The sequence below is a fragment of the Chionomys nivalis genome, chromosome 21 (genome assembly GCF_950005125.1).
Source record: "Chionomys nivalis chromosome 21, mChiNiv1.1, whole genome shotgun sequence".
Classification (NCBI taxonomy): domain Eukaryota; kingdom Metazoa; phylum Chordata; class Mammalia; order Rodentia; family Cricetidae; genus Chionomys; species Chionomys nivalis.
In genome coordinates, this window is record NC_080106.1 from 12,221,626 (window position 1) to 12,235,213 (window position 13,588).

Genomic DNA, 13,588 nt, shown 5'->3' on the forward strand with positions numbered 1-13,588 from the left:
CCCCGACCTTTTGAAAACACGAGAGAGACAGATTCGTGCAGAGACGTGTCAACACCTCCAGATTCTCTACTTGGGAATTAATTTCTTTTAGATGCCACTGAAACGTGGCTCCTTCAATGACCTTGCGACTTCATGCAAAAGGTCACGTCAAAGGCACACCCCTTCGCTGTGGCTACTGTGCATGTCATTTTATGTAGTTCTGAAGGCCAATAGGCTGAAGAGAGGTGTCAGGACGCTTAGGCTCCTCCTGGCTTATCCATGCAGACGTACTTTCTCCTTATGTAGCGGAGACAGAAACAGGCTGGGGGACGGGAGAGATTCAGTGAGGAGATTCTCTTCCTCATTAAAAAAGTTCATTGGGTTTTTCTTTGCCACAGTATACAAATGGCACTAAATGCCACAGACACCCCACATCTCTTTCCATTTTCTTTCCAACCAGAACAGTGAGGAGGAAGAGAGGGAGGAGGAAGAGAATTTGTGGCTTTTCAAATACAGCAAGCCTCCTGAATAAACACAAAGGGGCAGTAGGAGTTCCAAGAATTTATCTTTCACAGAGGTCCAGACCAGAGTGCTACGGGAGCTCTAAGGGGCCGTCTGTTTTGCCTTCGTAAAGGAGACAGTCTGAGCAGGACAAACAGCAGCTCAAGCCCCACCCCCTCGGAGGTGGCTCCACTTAGCAGCATTATGCTCCAGCTCCAAGCTACTCCCATGCTTCTGGCAGCTCCTTAATTGTAACCTGCTGCTATAACTGTCTCCAAACAACTTGAAGCTGCACATGGCTTTCCAAAGTGTTGTCAAGGGAATGAATGCTTCTCCACAAGTCCCCAGCCCTGCAAGAACAAGGGCTCTGTCACTGTAGCGAGTTTCTGAACAGAGCGCTCTCCTCTCTCAGGCCTCTTGCACCAGAGCAACAGCACAACACCAGGGCCCCCTCATCGGTTACTCTTGGGGGTACGGTGGCTGCTCTGTCCGTCTCCTTCCACACTAACATATGCTCAGCCGTGAAGTGACATGCTCGGTCAAAGGTTTCATCTCACAGGGCAGCGCACACAGCATGGTGAAGCCGGCACCAGCACTCACAGGCTGCTCCTGTCTAACCCTCACACACAGAAGATCCACTTAACGCCTCTAGCACCTCTAGTCTGAATGACAACATGATGGGTCTTCAAAGCAGCCACTCCACTGTGTCTGTTCCCTTCTGCTTTTATATGGGTGCCAGGATCTGAACTCAGGTCCTCCAGTTTGCCCAGCAAGCACTTCGTCCCTGAGCCACCTGAAGCAGGTCTTGAAGGATGGACATGAACTTAGCTGCTCCAAAGTAGCAGGAGGTCCAGGAGGGCAGAGACCAATCACAGTGGACGGAGGCACATATGCATGAGAGCGAGGCTCTGAGGGACTATTATCTACAGGTCCCAACACCTGTTCGTTCTCTGTTTATTTTGTTTTATTTATGGTTAGCCCCCCCCCGCCCCTGCATCAATTTCTCCCCAATCCCCGACATCAGCCAAACTTGGAGCCTCCTTCTTGCCATGGAGTGAGAACCCATTCTCTCCCTTGCCAGGCCTCACAGCAGACAACTCTCCACCACATTCCAGGGGATGCTTTGTAATGACAACAGCTAAGGACTGAATAAGGACTTAACCAAAGAGACCTGGCCTTCTAGAACCCCTCACCTCCATATGCATCCCTCAGCTACCTGGGCCCACCCACATGTCTGCTCGCTACCTTCTGTCTTCCTCTCTACCAAGTCCCAATGCCAAGACCCAGCCCCTTCACTCCAACTCCTCAGCTGAGGCCTGGTCCACAGTACCCTGCCTTCTCTCCGAGTAAGCATAGTTGTCTCTCCATTGGCTCCTGCTTCCACCCAGACTCCTTTACCCCTGTTCAGAGTGGCCCTTAAAGAAATGTGCAAAACAAGATTATACAATCTCTTTCCAAGAACTTGCCAATGCCATTCACAACCCTGCAACAAAACGTCAGCTCCAGCACGAACTGAGTGGTGTCATGGATGTGTCCTTTCCTCCCTCCCTTAGCCCTAACTAGCGTGTGACGTGTACGAAGCCAATGATGACATTTCTGAAGAACTTTCTGACATGATGGTGGTGAATACCGTCCTCAGCCCCCCTTTCTGCCCACAAGGGGACGAAGGAAGCATCTGACTTCCTGCTCTTGGGCCCCACTGCAGGAGGAGACGGCAGTAGACATCTCCATGCCAATAATATGGATTATAAGTTTTACGTAGGGGACAGACTTGGATCTCGGCCCAACCAAGACAGGAGCTGTTGAGGAGGCAGGTGGGAGAGCACAGTGATGAGCCAGCCACACAGCAAAGAGAATCCACACCAGGAGGGTGTACTGACCTACCTGTAACCCTGACACACGGGAGATTACGGCCAAAGGCGCCTAAGGTTGAGGCTATTCTGGGCTACAGAGCTCAGATCCTACCTCAAGACAAATGAGTACGGGCTGGAAAGATGGCTCAGCAGTTAAGAATGTTAGTTGCTCTTTCAGAGAACAGCTCTAAGTTGTTAGCAATACCAGGTTGGGTGGCTCACAACCACCTGTAACCCAGCTCCAGGGGCTCCAAAGTGAGCCCCCCACAAAGATATTTGAAAACAAATCTTTAAAAACTATGACAAAGCTGTCCTGTCCTGTATCAGCTCCCCTTTAGGAAAAGCTAGAGCATAGCAATGTTCCCTTTACTAAGAGAGGAGACCTATGTAGCGAGCCTGGGGTCCCTCTGCCTCCGATGCTGTCCTGGAGTACCAGCTGGACCCCAGCCTGCAGAGGACATGGCAGACACAGTATCTGTGGCTCTTCTCAGGAGTCTCGCTGCTGTTTGAAATCCTGCCCTTAGACTTCCGACCTCACTTGTCACTAGGCCTGGGTAAGAAGGTTAGAGTGCAGTGAAGAGACTGAACAACACAAACCACTCAAGAGACAGAAGTCTGCGAATACCGTAGGCCCCACAGAACAGACGATACTCAATTCTTCAGAGGCACAGGCAGCTGGTCATGATGAATGCGAATATGACTAGAAAAACCAGGTTTCAAAATGTATTCATTAGTGCTGAATCCTCTTTCAAGCTGTTCCTAGAGACAGGGAAATGCTTCTTGGTAAAGAGCTAGGAACAATATGGCACAGTGGAGTGTTTGCCTCCTTCAGGATGCGGACTCCAAGAAGGAAAACAAAAGATGGCACCCCCTCGGTGCTTCTTAACCAGCAGATTTTTTAAACCAGTCTATCTGTCTTCCACTTGGAATGCACACTGCCAGCAAGCTGGTTTCACTGAGTGTTCACGTTGTGTGCAGCTCTGTGGAACGCAGGGTTTGAGAAGGTAAGCGTTCCACTCCGGGTACCTTCCTCTGGCTCTAGATAGCTTCGATGAGTCGTCACATTGTTTAAGAGAGTCTCTTACACAGAGCCTGTAGTTCACCATTTCAACTAGAATGGCTCATCAGCCAGCCCAGAACATCCACTGACTCTCACACTGGGGCCCCAAACATGTGCTGCCACACCCACATCTTATGTGGGTGCTGGGAATTTGACACCAGGTCCTCAGGCTCGCACAGCAAACACTCTTACCCACCGCGCCACCTTCCAAGCCTTGGGGCTCGTTCACTCACTTGCTTCCTTCTCTCCTTTCCTCTCTGTTTTAGGAAGGCTTTATCTTTTTACACAATGACACATTCACTGTGCCAAACAAAACCTTACTTCATCTATGTATTCTTTTCTTGACATCTCTGAGAAGGAAGCGGATGCCTTTTCTCCTATGATGGAAGATGGAGCGTGGCAAGTAAGGAGCACAGCCTGACTTTCCCTCGGTCAAACCAGCAGAGGAAAGGAAGATGTCTGGACTTTTGAATTTTCATACACAGTAGATATTCTGGGGATAGGACCCAGGACTAGCAAAACACTTCATGTAATTTTATGTTATATTTTATTTTGTGGATGGACCCTAACACCAACAAAATTCATGCAATTTTCTATCACTCTACGTTTAACTCTGACCTATATGACGTGAGGTCAGGGATCAGGCTCTGGATAGTTCAGATTTTTCAGCCTGGACATTTCCCACTTCACTTTGTGACAACCTGGGACTTTTGTCATCACTGACTCCCACGGGATACAGGAGCGGCAAACAGCAGCCCATCACCGTGTGGTTTAGTCGTTTACAGTAGGGCTCTGGAAGACAGCCCAACTCTGTTCTGCAAGCGTGAGGTCAAGGGCGCTGCTGGAGGATGCCTAGCCTTTGCCTCTGTGAGGAGAGGCCTGCCACCCCACCTGAGCCTTCGATCCCCTGCCTTCTTCAGGCGTCTGTGGCTTAGGAGGCAAAGAAGTCATGGGAAGAAGCACTTAGTTTTCCGGCTGTAACCAGAGCCTGCCATTTGTCACAGCCCACAACCCCCGCATCTCCGCCCTTAACCCAGAATCCTAACTTGCAAATTATTCATTTATATTATAGCTTCAGTACACAAAATGATAGCCTTTCTCCTCTGGAAAGATGAGGCAGCTTTCTGAGACTTGCTGCCTGCTACTCGAACCAAATGCCTCCTCATTTGTCTAAATTATGCTTTCTTTATGGATTATAAGGAGGTTGTAGGTCCCTCTTTGACAGCACGAGAAGAACCGATTAGCACATCACATAATAGGTAGCGTGGTGCTGACTCCCAAGGCTTCAGAGTTCCTATGTGGAAAAGCACTTTACTAGATCTCAACTATAAAATGAGAGTTACTGTAAGGATGACGAAGGAGACTGATGGGAAAATCCAGAACATAAGCAAAGGTTAAAAGTGTTGGGGTAACAGAGGACGGATCAATCAGACAAACAGCACCAACTACAGCTGAGCTGTGCCGCTAACTCCAAACGGCACCCCACACCGGACAGCAACACTCCCCCCTATGTTCCAGCCACAGTCTCACGAGAACTGTATTGATTTATTTCTGCATTTGAAACCCTCCTCTCTAATCAGGGCCTTCATGACCACACCGTGGCAATCGCTGTCACACACAAACACATACCTTTAGCCGAAGGGATGAAGCCTAAAGACAGCACCAGTTGGCAAGTGCTTATTGCCATAGAAGCCAGACCAGGATACTCTGGCGATCCGCAGGAGGTCTGAAGGGGGTCACGACTACAATAGTTCCCTTGAAAAACTCACATATGAATGGGTTTTAACCAAATAAGATGAAGAAAAAGCATTAAAATGTTTAATTACATTTATCTATTTATGTGTATGCAAGCTCTTGTTCATGTAACAGAGTATGTGTGTCAAGATCAGAGGCCAACTTTTACGAGTTGGTTCTTCCCTTCTACCACGTGTGGTCTCAGGGATCAAACTCAAGTCAGCAGGTTGGCGACAAGAGCCTTTCCCTGCTGCGTATTTAGAACACTTAACTCTAAGAGCTTCAGACTTAATTCTTTCAAGCAGTTGCTAGGAAAGCCTTATAGTAGGCAGATAAAAACACATAAGACCTAGATCCATTAAAAGATAAAAGACTCACCCCCACCCCCACCCCCAGATCCTGACAAGAGATGGGTAGGGTACCATAAGTCTGAAGGAGTGGTGCAGACTCAGACTGACCACAGAACCCAGCCTACTAGAAGAATCCTAAGACATGCAGTAGGCGACCCTGGTTCCTCAGAACCCTCCTGGCAATCATTCAGAAGCTGCTACAAACTCAAAGTGCTGGGAAAAGAAGAAAACGTCAAGGAAATCAAAAGACTGTTGGGAGAGCATCACTCTGCAATGCCTTTGGTTCACAGCAAGGACCTTAGTGGGTGTGGCTGCCTGGGTGGCTCAGCTTCAGCATCAAGGAAACAAAGATGGGTTAAAGGTTACTTAGTTATTTGTGTAAGTGAATCAAGAAAAAGGGCTTTAGGAACTAACCACATGCTCTGTATATAGTGAACAACACTAGGGATAGTCCTTAGATCCCAGTGACTTTAAACTTTCAGTCATCCCTAGAGTGGACGTTGACAGTTTCTATGCCACTATGAAACTTGGCTCCCCTCTAAAGCTCAGGTTAACTTCCTTCAGTGTTTTCCTCCACACCATTTGTCCATAGGTCAAATCTTAGATCTAGATGTCAACGCAGGACTGCAAATAACTAGACCTGGAATGTACCCAAGCTAACAGTATGACATAAATGTTCCTTACGGCACAATGCTACTGGCTGCATTCATACACAACACCAGACAAAGTCCTGTAGCACAAGACAAGGGGAGCACTTCAGCATCGATGCACATATAACAACACACACAAAACTAGAAACTATCCCTCCACCACACACATGTACATATAACAACACACACAAAACTAGAAAGAGACTATCCCTCCACCACACACATGTACATATAACAACACACACAAAACTAGAAAGAGACTATCCCTCCACCACACACATGTACATATAACAACACACACAAAACTAGACAGAGACTATCCCTCCACCACACACGTGCAAAGCAAACGAGCCACACGCTTCCACATTACTTGGAATTTGGCCTCGTGTGACACAGTCAACTTCACCCCACATATAAAGAACTGGGTCCTACAAAAGTTCAGATGGCCAGGCTTCTCACTCCACCCTCGCTAGACCAACCAGAAAGCAAACAAACAAAGCCATTTCCATTGCTGACTGACTCATCAAAGGATTAAAAAAAAGTTGTGGTAACTCTGTGCTCTCCAGGACTGAATGCTAAACAGTATGGTAACAGGTCCCCAGAAATGTATAAAAATCTGGAAGATGAAAAAATAAAAGAAAAGAAAAAAAAATCTGGAAGATGCAAAAAACCTTCCAGGATCTCTGTACAGAGCCACTTTAATGTCACTCCACAGGCACAGAAAGAGTCATTTTCAAATCCCTGTTACCTGCATCGTCTCCAAGCACAGCTAAAAGGGGTGGGGGGGGGCAGAGCTTCCATCAGGTCAACAACACGGGGCTGGGTTCAGAAGAGCCTCAGAAAGCAAGGCAAGCTCTGCAGTATTCCAAAGAAATGTCCTATAATCCAAGGGGCTATTCCCTGGGGAAGGCAGAGTTGCTAAGACAGAAAAGACGGGGGAGTATCATGTCTATGAGTGTAGTCTTGTCCTTTTCTAAGGCTCTTAGCTGCACTGAGGTATAGTTTTCCCAACAAGCCAGAAGCAAATGCCAGCCAGGGATGGCACTGGGAAAACAGCCTGCTAGAATATAAATGCTTATATTCATTTTGTTTCAACTGAGTCTCTAAGGTGCCACTTCCATTTGCAGAGCTGAGTGATAAATCATGGGAGAACCTGTCCATCGCCCCTGAGCGTCGTGACGTCAAACTTCAGGACACACTCTACACAGGCCCAACTCAGACCTCTTTCAGGTGATTAGAAGGAATTTGTTGCTGAAACTGAGTTTTCTGACTTTTTTACTTAAAATATTTCTAATGTCGCATGGTTGGAATGGCTACTTACTGGAAAGAAAAATAAATGTTAAACCAAGGAAAAGCACATGAAAAGATTAAACCAGTATATTATGTAGCGAGACTTTTGGGTAGTAAGCAGACTACATGTCGATCAAGTTGTCTTCATTCCTAGAGTGGCAAAATTGATCTGGCTTCTCAAACCACCCAACTTTAGACTTCCGATGACGTTTTTTTCTACCTAGGTTAAGAACAGTGAACAAATTCATACTTTTAGATTTGCAGATTAAAAACATCACAAATTAGACAGGCAGTGGTGCTCATGTCTTTAATCCCAGCACTCAGGCGGCAATAAAAGATGGAACTCTATGAGTTCAAGGCCAGCTTGTTCTACAGAGTGAGTTCCAGGACAGCCAAGGCTATACAGAGAAACCCTGCCTTGAAAAACCAAAAAAAGGGAAAGAAAATAAAAACAAAAACACCAAAACAACAAAGCACACACATAACACAACTCTAAATGCTTATATTTTGTTTCACTATAGTCTCGAAAGTGCCATTTCAACAAAGCTACATTATAAAAGTCCAATAGTATTGGTGTCAAAAGTTATTAAACTAGAGACCTGAAAAGATAGCTCAGTAGTTATGAGCACTGACTGCTCTTCCAGAGAGCACAGGACCCACAAGGCCCACAACCATTTGTAACTCCAATTCCAGAGGATTCAATGCCCTCTTTGGCCTCTGCAGGCACTTCACATATATGGTGCATAGACATATACGAATACACGTAAAATAAAAATAAATCTAAAAAAACATTAAAATGCAAAATCAAGACACACTACATATAAGTATAAAATTATCCAATAAAAATATTGTAAAAATAAATTAAAACTAAGCTGTGTTTTAATTAGTAATTCAGATACTTTGAAATATCCTTGAAATTGATAATCTAAAAATACCACAAAAATCTTCTAGCATTTCAGTAGTCAAATTTAACACAATCTGCCAATAAAGAAAATTCGATATTTATTTATATTAAAAATTGATTTATTGATAAAATGTTAACAATGCATAATTTTAAGTACAACATAATATTAACATAAAATGTTAACCAACTGCAAAAAACTGGTTAAAGATGAAACTCAAGTCTATGAATGACCATGCTTGACAAGCATTTAAACGGTAACATCCTATAAACCATCAATCTTGGTGTTCTCCAAAGTACATCCAAATACAGGCCACGCTGTCTTTTGGAGCAGTAGGAACAGGAGACTATGCACCATAAACTTAGATTCAAATCCCAGTTCAACCACTAAGTACCAGTAACCCTGATATACCTAACATCCTCTGAGATAATACTTTTCTACTTGGAAAGTGATGGCAGACATGAACCACAGAAGATCTATCCTTTATTTGGAAAGTGACAGACAGACAGACATGAATCACAGGAGATCTTTCCTAACCAGGGAACAGACTTGTGTGGAGATGTAGAGTGTCTGAAACTCATTTCTTTGTAGGTGCCTCCAAGACTAAATGACACAAAAACACCCTGTGTCCCTCCTTTGTCAAGAGTGAGCTGGAGTCAAGACTAAGTCATCCCTAACAACTCGCAGCTAGGCAGGTTAAGAGTTGAAACATGAAGCAGATCTCCAAACACGGAGCCCAGAGCCCTAGCCAGCCAGCTAATATAAACCTCTGATGTCCAATGAAAGGAAGGTGATCATTCATTCGATGCGTTTACTCTGGCACCGGGCACTAGTTTCTCTGCGAAGGGCTGGGTAAGAAACAAAAGAAAAATCCTTGGCCTGGGTTTACATTGTGGCTGAGGAAGATGCACCAAGATGAGCAAAATACAGGTTCTGTTACAGTGGTAAGTGCCATGAGGAAAGACGGAGACAGAAACTGTTTCAGGATGTGCAACTTTAGAGGCAGGTGCCACTGAAGGATCTGTAACAATATCGAATCCACTGGAGTTTTCCGAAACATTTCCCAAACAGGGACTGCTTCTGGATCCGGGAAAGGTCTGGCCTGCAGATCTAATTTGATTGATTGTCCTAACCTATGAACTGCCAGCTATGAGCTGTCATATTGGTGATCTAAATTTCATATTAACAAAGACACCTGACCCCTTAGTCCACAAAGATCACAATGTTACAAGGCAAGGCTAGAATAGAAGAAGCCAGAAGTTTCAAGGGCACTTGGATTGCTTTTAAGTTCCAATGTCTCCAAAAACCAAAGATTAAAGTACAGCGTATGTGCTGAGTTCTGCTGGGACGGAGCTCTCAGAACGGCATACACATAATTTTCCTTTTTCTGACTTGCCAATTCTAGTGACATTGTCTACCATTAGTCTATATTTAACCAGCTTACTGGGCACTTTCTCCAGCTTTTAGCTCGCCCGCGTCCCGGTATTAAAAGAGCAACCCACTTTGCCTGAAGGAAAGTTGCTAAAGAAAAGACAGCAGCCTCCTTGCAAATTCTGACCCGATGCTATAAGCTGGGTCTGAATCTTTTCATTACCCTGGTAAATTAAGCTAAGGTTTGTGTCGCTGAAGTTTTACAGTGCTCTCTTGGTGGTTACAATATCTGGGTCCTCGACTACAACTGTATCCAAAGAATCCCGGTGGGTCTTTCCAAATTCGCAACAGTTTAACCTGTTTGTAACAAGGGAGTGGCAAACTGACAGTTGGGCTTTGAGGGTGGGGGTGGGTACCACCGAGATCTTACGGGGTTCTCCTTCCGCCAACACCGCGGGTGTTTGGCTTCCCCGCGCAGAACCCGGCCCGGCCCACTGTGCGGTGACTGGGAGGTAAACTTCTGCGGGGCTCGGCGGGCCGGGCGGGGCCTGTCGGGGCGAACAAGCAGCTCTTCCCGGAGCAGCCCCGCCCTGTTCGCGGCTGCGGGTCCCAAGACTGCCTGTACACCGCGTTTGGGGTTTTGCAGACCTCCCGGGGCTCCGGGCCCAGGGCGATCTTGGTGGGGAGGGGGCCTCCGGGAGAGGCCCATGGGGGTCCCCGAGAGGCGCGGCGGCGGAACCACGGGATCCGCGGGCGGCCAGGCCAGAGGGAGGGAGGGATGCGGAGGCGATGGGCGGCGGCGCCCGCTCACCTGATGTACGGACTGGCCGCCGCCAGGATGTTCTTCTGCACCGGGATCTCCTCGCCGTCGAGGACCAGGTGCGCGTCGCAGAAGCGCGCCTCCTCCCGGAACGAGCTGAGCGCCCGCAGCAGGCGCGCGGCGTGCTGAGGGTCGGACACAGCGCTACCCTCGGCCATCGCGCCTCCTGCCCCTCCGCCGCCACCCGGCCCGCCCGCCCGAATCCCGCGCGCGTCCCCGCTGTCCACTCCGCGCGTCCGCCTGACCGGACTCAGTGTAGCGCTGGAGTCAGAGCTGGAAGCCCAGCAACGCGCCTGCGCCATCGGCGGCGCGTGCGGTCGGTGCCTTTAAGGATCCGAGACGTTGCATCATCTTTCCGCGACGCCTCCCTCGGAATCCGCCCCATCTCGCAGCAACCAATCAGAAGCCTTCTTCCTCCGGGGCTGGGCTCTGAGCCGTGGGCGCCCGCAGGGTGGACGGAGTTTGGGAGGAAGGGTTTAGCGGATCGGCGGAAGCGAATACGAATCCGAGTCTCGGTTATCCGAGTACTATCATTGTTGACGGAGTTGAGATGCAGAGTGAAGCCGAGGACTTACTCCGTTCACGTCCGTTATTCCTGGGCAGAGCGCGGAGTCTGCAGGAAGCATTCATTGAAGATGTCGCGGGTGAAGCGAGAGAAGCGCTTCCTTTTTGCAAGGCTATGGCAAAGACGTTGTTTTCCTCCTGCCGGGTCTGCGGTTGGGTACCAGAAAGAATGGAAGGGTTTTAAATGGGGCTGTAGGGGTAAGGCGTTATGGACGTCATTAAGAGGCTGGGTGGAGCGTAAGATAACGGGTGCCCCAGGCCGATCCGTGCTAAGATTAGATAGTGGTCTGAATCAGGGGGTTCTGTGCACACACACGCGCATGCACAAGACTGCAAATGTGAAGCGGGGGGTGGGGGTTCTAGTTAACTGCATGGATTCCTACCTTAAAGGAAAAATAAAGTGTGAAAGGCTGGGAGGTATAAAGGCCGGATGTTCAAATGGTGGGGCCAGGCTTTCCATACAGGCAGATCAATCAAGGCTGTGACAGTAAGCAACTCTGGGTGAGCTCACCCTACAGAGCAAGCCTCATACATACTGCCTTAACTTTCCCTGGACGTTCCTGAAAATGCTCGGGAGTGGAGGAAGTAGCTGTCATCTTGTGCAAACATTAGGTGCCCAAACGTTCAGAAAAAAAAAAAAATACTGTTTGTTTTATTTTTGCTTTTCGAGACAGGGTTTCTTTGTGTAGCTCTGGTTGTCCTGGAACTCACTTTGTAGACCAGGCTGGCCTTGAACTCGCAGAGATGCTCTTGCCTCTGCCTCCAGAGTGCTGGGGTTAAAGGTGTGCACCACCAAACCCAGCTCAGAAGATTAAGTTTTAGGAGGACTAAGGATCAGAACATTTGGGCAGCGTTCCAGGTAAGGTGGGATGGGCTCTCGCTGCACCTGCACAGCCTCCCTTAGTCCTAAGGCCCCAGGAAAGTCTTGGGGTCTTCACCCTGGAAGCAGGCAAGGCTTTGGAGTCACTGACAGGAATCAGTATAACCTGTACTCTCAGGGCAGGAGACCAGCTAAGGCAAGGAAGTTACTAGTAGAGTCCCACACATTCCCAGTTCCCTTTTCAAACACAGCTCAGGATCTGTGGGAGCAGGAATAAAAATATCCAGAATCTGCCAAAACGAAGGGCTGAGGAAAGCAGAGGTAAATCACAAGGGAACACGAGCTACTCCTGAATAAAGCTGGAAGGGGGCTGTGGATCTGTGTTGTATAATACTACCCTGTATTTGTGTCTGTTGAGAAAATAGTATAATAAAGTGACGCAAGCTTGTGTTCTCTACAATACCAGCCCAATGCTCCTGGGCACAGCCAACACTTTGAACATTGCTCTGTAAGACACTTACTGTAATGATCTTTTTTATCCGTATGACTAGCTAATTTCTGTGTATAATGTAGCTTGCCAAGATTTCTAGGTGCTAAGCATTTGGTAACAGAATACTTGGTGCACCTACTCAGGGTTGGGCGGTATTTTATTTTTTAACTGAATTTTTAATTGAATACCAAGCACTAAATAAATCTTTCTTGGGTTGTATTTTTGTTTGTGTTCGTTTTTTTCTCAGTTGGGCTGTTGTCAAAAGCGGACTGTTGGAGTGGGGGATAGTTCAGTCTACAGTGCTGGCTGTGCAAGCATGAGGACCTGAGCTCGCTGCACCCATGTGAAAGTCACTTTGTAATCTGGCTGACTTTGTAACCTGTAGCTGGGGTTGGGGGAGGCACTGGGCGATGGGCAAGAACATCCCTGGGTTTGCTAGCCAGCCAGTTTAGCGAGAATCGCAATTCCAAGGAACTCTGTCTCTAAAGTAATGTAGAAAAACAACTGAGGAAAGACACCTGATGTCACTGGCCTCTTCAGATGCTTGTACCCCCTCTCCTCCAGTGACGTATATGACTAGGTATTTGATGAGAAGGTATTGCTTGCAAGGGTCATCTCCTCTTCATGTGTCAGGTTCTGAAAGAAACCGCTCTGATAACAGAATGATGGGCAGTTAGCTCAGGATGGGAGCGTTGTCTCCACAGAAGCAGCCGGGAGTGAGTGAAGCTGAAATGGACTGTTCCTGGTAGAGACGAGCTTCCAGGGTTTGCATCAGGAGGAAGGTGTGAGTTGGGCAGAGACTCCTAACAGTCATCCTCAGTCGGGAGGAAGGCGATTGCTGCAAGGTGGACCCACACAACAGGACACAACACCACCTCCACTGTTTCCAGTCTTTCCCACCACTCCATCTGCTCGCTGAACTCTGAGTCACCCTCTGAAACCTTTCAAACACGACTGGCAATCAAGCCTCCTAGCCTCCCGGGACAAGGCAGGCAAGAGCTGTATTTATCATACTGTGCTTTATGAATTTACTGTGGGGCTGGGATCCAGCTCAGGGCTTTGTGTATGTTAGGCAGTTGCTACACCATTGAGCCCAGCCATTTCGGACTTCAGATCGACTTCTGCTCTTTGCCCTCTTCCTCTGCTGGCTTGTAAGCACTTCTAAGGATGGGTCAGTGTTGGATGCCCCTGTGTTCTCTGGGAC

General features: G+C 47.7%; 1 protein-coding gene across 1 annotated transcript in view; it reads right to left on the bottom strand.

The window, feature by feature from the left end:
- Window positions 1–10,668, bottom strand: part of Gan (gigaxonin) — a 55,810-nt gene extending 45,142 nt beyond the window's left edge. Inside the window, exon 1 of the mRNA XM_057753543.1 lies at window positions 10,502–10,668. Coding sequence (XP_057609526.1) covers window positions 10,502–10,668 — 167 coding nt within the window. The remainder of the gene's footprint in view (window positions 1–10,501) is intronic.
- Window positions 10,669–13,588: the final 2,920 nt, after the last annotated feature.